At 69.5% G+C, this 6,184-nt stretch overlaps 2 protein-coding genes across 2 annotated transcripts; one reads left to right on the forward strand and one right to left on the reverse strand.

Moving 5' to 3' along the window:
• Nucleotides 1-94: 94 nt before the first annotated feature.
• H696_04215 (hypothetical protein) lies at nucleotides 95-1,736 on the forward strand (the record flags this gene model as incomplete). Its single annotated transcript, XM_009498092.1, has 4 exons — nucleotides 95-657; nucleotides 752-893; nucleotides 1,015-1,155; nucleotides 1,348-1,736. 4 exons carry the CDS (start codon nucleotides 95-97, stop codon nucleotides 1,699-1,701), a joined length of 1,200 nt encoding a protein of 399 aa, XP_009496367.1. The 3' UTR covers nucleotides 1,702-1,736.
• Nucleotides 1,737-2,023: 287 nt separating this feature from the next.
• On the reverse strand, nucleotides 2,024-6,176 carry H696_04216 (hypothetical protein; the record flags this gene model as incomplete). The annotated part of the gene is made up of 9 exons (XM_009498093.1): nucleotides 5,944-6,176; nucleotides 5,768-5,834; nucleotides 5,482-5,630; nucleotides 5,317-5,382; nucleotides 5,035-5,166; nucleotides 4,693-4,899; nucleotides 3,712-4,519; nucleotides 3,517-3,569; nucleotides 2,024-3,373 (listed from the first exon to the last, which is right to left on the reverse strand). The coding sequence occupies exons 1-9, from the start codon at nucleotides 6,157-6,159 to the stop codon at nucleotides 2,024-2,026; spliced, it is 3,048 nt and encodes a 1,015-aa protein (XP_009496368.1). The 5' UTR covers nucleotides 6,160-6,176.
• Between the last annotated feature and the right edge of the window lie 8 nt (nucleotides 6,177-6,184).

The raw sequence follows: 6,184 nt of genomic DNA on the forward strand, positions 1-6,184 counted from the left end.
CCCCCCCCCCCCCCCGCCCCTCGCCCCGCACGCCATCTGACACCCGACCTCTCGGGCTCCCCCTCCTGCCTGGCGCCCGGCGTGGGGCCATCCCATGCAGAACCGCGGCCACTTCCAGAAGGGCAAGAAGTCCCCCTTCCCGCAGCACATCTCGTCCGGCGATGCCGGCGTGCTGGTCACCTGCGTGCGCGGGCGCGAGCGCCGGTGCGCCCATGAGGCCATCCAGATCTTCGAGGAGATCTCCACCGAGCTGGGCCTCTGGCCCCTGAAGACCGAGCCGGCGGCCGGCACCGATGCCGAGGCGACCACCGTCGGCCCCGATGCCGACGCCGATGCCGGCTCCGGCTCCGGCTCCGGCTCCGACTCCGAGCCCGACGCCAAGCCCCCGACCGACGCGGCCCCGGCCAAGACCGACGACTTCATGGACTCCTTCATGGCCGAGCTGGCCGAGCTCCAGGGGGTGGTCAAGGCCAAGACCGATCCGAATGACAAGCGCCCGGCCGCTCGGGCCCCCACAAACTCCTACTCCAAGTTCGTTTTCATCGAGCTCGGCATGCCGTGCCTGCTGTTTGTGCGCTTCCCGCGCGGCATCGACCCTGTCCCGGTCGCCACGGCCCTGCTGCGGGATGTCGCCGCCACCGGCCGCTCCCGGACCCAGTGCGTTCCTCCTGCCCGCCCCCCTCCCCCCCTCCCCTCCCTCCGGGCCGCGGGTGATCCTGACCCCCTTGTGCCGTCCCCATGCGCCCTGAAGGACCATGCAGCGCATTCTGCCCATCCAGTGCTTTGGCCGTGCCGACCCGGAAGAGGTCATCCCCCTGGCGCAGAAGATCCTGTCGCCAGCCTTCCACGTGCAGGACACGTCGGACGGCACGCCGAAGATCCACCCCAAGAGCGTACGTTTAGCACTGGCCAGTCGGGCCCGTGTGTCCGTGTTTCCGTGTTTCCACCCTATGCGCTGTCTGCCACTCACCGGTTTCCACGGGGCGCCTCCGTGCCGGGGGTCGACCCGAGCAGTTTTCGGTGGTCTACAACGCGCGCAACTGCCATGTCTTCAGTCGCACGACTCTGCTGCCGCAGCTGGCCGGCTTCGTCGGGCCGCCGCACCGCGTCGAGCTCAAGCGCTCGGAGTATGTCATCGTGGCCGAAGCCATCAAGGTGCGCGCTCTGCCATTCCCTCCCCCCCCCCCTTTCTCTCTCTTTCCCTCTCTCCCTCGGCCTCGCTTGCCCCTGTGCATCTTGCGTTGCCCTGCCTCCTCCTCGCCTGCCCCCGCCCGCATGGGGGCTCTTCTCCAGCGTGCCCGCCATGCATGTTGACGTTCTCCTGGCCATGGTGCCGGTCATGCTCAGGGCCACTTCGGCCTGGCCGTGGTCAAGGACTATTACGATCTGAAGAAGTTCAACCTGTCGGAATTGGTGCGCGTCGACTTGCCCTCGGCCGGTGGGCCCGCGGCCGCCAAGGACTCGAAGCGCCCGCGTGATGAGGTCACCACCGAGGACGCCAACCCGGCCAAGAAGGGCCGCCCGCAGGATGTGCCTGCCATCGCTGTCGCCGGCTCCGATGGGACGCCTGTCCAAGTCGCGACCCCTGATGTCCCGCAGGCAGAGGCGATCGTCAACTCGACCGAGCCCGCCACCGCTCCGGCCGAGCCCGCCACCGCTCCGGCCGATCCTGGTCTCACTCTGGAGGAGGGGACCGCCTGATGTCAATCTCTTCCGTCTCGCCCGGCCCCCCCCCCCCCCCCCCGAACAATATAGAGCACATCCTTGCCATCACCGATGTCTTTGCCCCTCAGCCCCCTCCGCAGACGCAGCCACGCGCCTCCACAGCCTGCTCTCTCTTTCCTCCATTCCTGACCCGCTTTCCCCTCGTCTACTGGCTCCTACTTCCCTCTATTCCCAACGCACACACACACACACACGGTTAGACACAGTCACTGTTTGTGGGCGACGCTGCCCATGAGCATACCCCAGCGAAGACCAAATCCTGAGGACCTCTTCCGACATATGCAAACGGGTGGGGATCCTAATCGGCGGACTTGAGCGCCTCCAGGGCCCGCTCAGTCTCGCAGACCACTTGCAGGTAGTTCCGCGGCACGACTCCCACCGGGGACACCACCAGGCCCGGGGTGCCCTCACGCTCGCGCACAATTCGCGCCACCAGCCACTGATCCTCGGAGTTCGGCATCCGGGCCACCACCTCAATCAGGTCCTCCTCGGCGAAGGCCAGGTCCGTGGCGGCATCTGGCTGGCAGCTGAAAGTGGCCACCGCCAGGACGGTCCCCGGCCGGGTGGGATCACGCTCGGCCGCCCCGCCGGCCTGTGTCCCGCCCAGCAGTGGCAGACCGGCCAAGGCGGTCACCTGGCCGTCCTCCGTCTCGCGCAGGCCCTCCAGCACTTGGCACAGCTGCTGCATGTCGGCCTTCAGCCCGGCGAAGTGTGCCGGCTGCATGTAGAGGTCCAGCCGCGCTGCCCCGTCGCCAGCGGCCGAGACCGGCGGCGTGGTGGTCAGCTCGGCCGAGGGCGGCCGCTTCGGGACCGCCACATCTGCCGGGGCCTCGGCATCGGAGTCTCCCTCATGCTCGGTGACCTCCTCCTCAGCAGCGTTGGAGAGCGACGAAGAGGAGGAGGAGGAGCAGGCGTCATCCTCGCTGGCCTTGCCGGCCACCACAGGTGGCGGGGCCACTGCCGCCGCCGCCGCCGCCGCCGCCGCGTCAAGACTGACATCAGACTTGTCATGGGGAGGGGCATCGCCGTGCTGCACTTCTTCCCCGGCGACGGGGGCAGCAGTGGCAGTCTTGGCAGGAGCATCCTCAACAGGCACAGGCGCCGCAAGGGCGGCAACGGCGGCAGCCGCAGCCGCAGCCGCAGCGGAAGCAGGAGCGGCCGCAGAGGCCGAGGCTCGAGGGGCCGGCGGGGCCGGGGCCCCGGTGCGCGGCTTCGGCGGGGCCGGGGCCGGACCGCGCCCAGGCACAGGCGGGGTGGCACGTGTCCCGGGGCTCGGGCTTTGCGAGCGGGGTGGAACCGAGGGCAGGCTCCCGGCGTCGCCGGCGCTCAGCTGGCGCGCGTGCGGCGGCGGCGTCGGCCGAGCCGGCGCATCGTTCGGCTCCAGGGCGCTGCCCGTGCTGAGGGACCGGCGAGCAGGGGGGACCGCCGGAGAAGCGGCACCGGCCACCGAGTAGGGCCGCGGGATGGCCGGGGGCGGGGCACCCCCGGCCGACTTGGGCGTGTCAACCGGCCGGCCTGACTGGGCGGCATCGGCCGCCGCCGCATCGCGGTGACTGGTCACCCGGGTGGGGGTCCCCGGGCGCAGGGGCACCGGTGGCCGGTCCCCCTTGGCCGGCACTGGCGAAGCAACACCCGACACCGGCAGCGACTACGGCGAGGGGCAGAGAGGGGCGAGCGAGGGGGGACAGGCGGGGACACGGTGGCCGGTTAGCGAGGCTTCGTGCACAAGTGCACAGACACAAGCACCAGCACACTTGCCTGGGGCGTGGCGGCACGCCCCGGCGCACATACCTTGGGGTTGGCAGCGCCACGCACCGGCACCGGAGGCGGCGGCGAGTTGAGCACTGTGCAAGCAGAGAGAGAGAGAGGGGGGGGAGAGAGAGATGCACATCCCGATATACGGTTAGACATGGACGGTGTAGAGTGGAGGCACATCCAGCGTGCGGGCGGCCCGGGCATGCATCCGCCTGCTCCACGGCCACGCACCTATGTTGCTCATGCTTTGGGCTTGGAGCTGGGCCAGCTTGCCGCGCTGGGGAACCGCCGGCGGCGGGGTCGACATGCTTGCCGACCGGAGCAGGGTGCCTGGCCGAGCGGCGGGACTTGCCGCCGCGACCGACGGCGCCATGACAGGCGTAGCCAAGGCCCCGGTGGCGGTGGCGGCGGCGGTGGCGGCAGCCGCCGCGGTTTCAGCCTCGACGGCCGCCGCCGCCGCCGCCGCCGCCGCCGCCGCCTCAAACCCCGGGTCCTCAGTCAGGCGAATCTGCGACCGATCGCTGATGGACCGCAGGCACCGGAGCAGGGCCTGGCAGTCGGCCGGGTTGCGCGCATAGATGGCTGTCGGGGGGCCACCGGCCGGGGCGTCGGACCCCTCGGCCGAGTCCGGCCCAGGCGTCAGGACAAAGCAGTGGCTCAGGGGGAAGGCCGCGTCGGGCCGGTGCTCCAGGTTGATGGACATGCCGGCCAGCGGCAGGGTCAGCCTCAGCCGGCCGCCAACATCCGAGGTGACCAGCAGCCAGGTGCCGATCAGCGACAGGGACACCTGGTCCCAGGGATCGATGGCCGACTCCCCGGCCGCCAGCATGGTCCGGGTGAAGTGCACTCGACTGCCATGGGTCAGCTGCTCCACCAGACGCCCGTACCCGGGGGCCGGGTGGCTGGCGTTGAAGTGGCTCAGCAGCATGGTCGTCGGCACGGAGAAGGTATCCGGCACCTCCAGCCCGCGGACCCCCTGTAGCATGGCCTCCCGCGCCTGGCGGACCTTTTCGATCTTGTTCATCTCGCGCAGGATCGTCTAAAATACCCGGGGGGGGGGGGGAGGCGGGGGGGGAGGGGGGGGCGCGGCAAGCCCAAGGTCACGCATTGCATCCGGGCCAGGTTAGCGGGGTGCTCCCCGGGAGAGCGCGTGCCACATGCGCCGGGTCCCATGCGGCACGCATGCTGGGCATGTTGGAGGGAGGTACGCACGCTATTGACGCTGTGATTGATCTCCGGCAGGTGGGCATCGATGCTGCGCAGGTTCTGCAGGGCCAGCTCGTGGCGGCGAATTTGCGCCTGGCGCCAGGACTCCAGCGAAAAGAAGAGCTCCGCCCGGGCCAGGGCCGGGCCATTGGCGATGCTATCGGTGAGCGCATCGCAGTAGGATGCCTTCGCCAGGTAGCCAGACCAGTTGCTCTACAGGATGGTGGCGGGGCGGCCCAGCGGGGGTGGAGGGGGGGGGGGGAGGGGAGGGTGAGACTCAAAGGGGCGGGGCAATCGGCGATGTGGGGGCCGGGAAGAGGGATGGCCCGCGCGTGGGAGGCCACGCACCTGGAACTCAATCTCATTCGGGTAGATTGCCGGCCGAGAGGGCTTCAAATCGTACACGGATCCCTTCCAATTTTTCCCCTGGAGAAGCTTATCGAACTTGGTGATCAGGGACTTATGTTCGTCAAAGCCGGTCTATCGGCATCAACCAAACGTGTGCGGGAGGGGGGCGGGGCGGAGCGCGAGAGCAGGCGAGTGTAAGCGGCGGAGACTGTGAGCATGTGTGCGCAGGCGTGTGCATGTGTGCGCGGGTGCGTGCATGTGTGCGCAGGTGCACGGACGGACCACGGTGGGCTTCTCTTTGTACGCGCGGCGCTGGAGCTTTTGCACGCGGTCCACAAATAGCGCCAGCTGCAAGGGCACCGACCCGGCCACAAAGAGTCAGTTCGGGGGCGATCCTGCGGGCCAGGGGGGGGGGGGGGGGGGCGGGGCTTCAAATAGACACGCTACCTCCTGCTCCTCCAGACGGTGGAGCTCCTGCATGATGAGGCCCAGCTTCATGGTGTAGATGGTGGTCGGGCTGGAGGGCATGGTCTCGCTCTCGAGCTCGCCGAACTTTTGCAGGGCCGCGGCGTATGCCTGCGAGGACCCGAGACAGCCTGGCCGCGGGGCCCGGCAGTCAAGTGGTCAGGACACGGAGGGGAAGGCACGCGGCGCGGTCAGCCGGCAGTCGGCGCGGACGGGCCGGAGCCCAGGGCGGGCGAAGAAAGGGACGGGATGCCGCTTCGGCACGCACTGGTGAGAGCCTCATTCAGGCTCTTGCCTTTTTTGTACAAATCCTTGAAGGCCTTCTCGCGGGGATCCTGGCGTCATCCACGTGTGCACATGTGTCAAGGCCGGAGGCCGGAGGCCGGCAGGGAGAACAGGCAACAGCGAGGCAGGAGGGAGGGGCGCCGCCGTGCAGCCACGCACCTTGTTGGCCCTCTCCAGCACATTGTCCAGCGGGGCAAACCGATCTTGCAGCCCGGTCTCCGAGTACTGGGTCGAGTGGTGCGGCGAGGCCAGGACACGCAGGATCTCCGAGACCATGGAGCTCGAATGGAAGAGATCCTCCTCATCGGGGCCTGCCACCTCGGGCAGCTTCCCCTGCAGGGTGGCCGGCGACGGCATGGCCGGCTGCTGTGACATGGCTGGGCCTGGGGGAGGGGGGGGG

The sequence above is a fragment of the Fonticula alba genome, assembly GCF_000388065.1.
Source record: "Fonticula alba strain ATCC 38817 unplaced genomic scaffold supercont2.7, whole genome shotgun sequence".
Lineage (NCBI taxonomy): Eukaryota > Rotosphaerida > Fonticulaceae > Fonticula > Fonticula alba.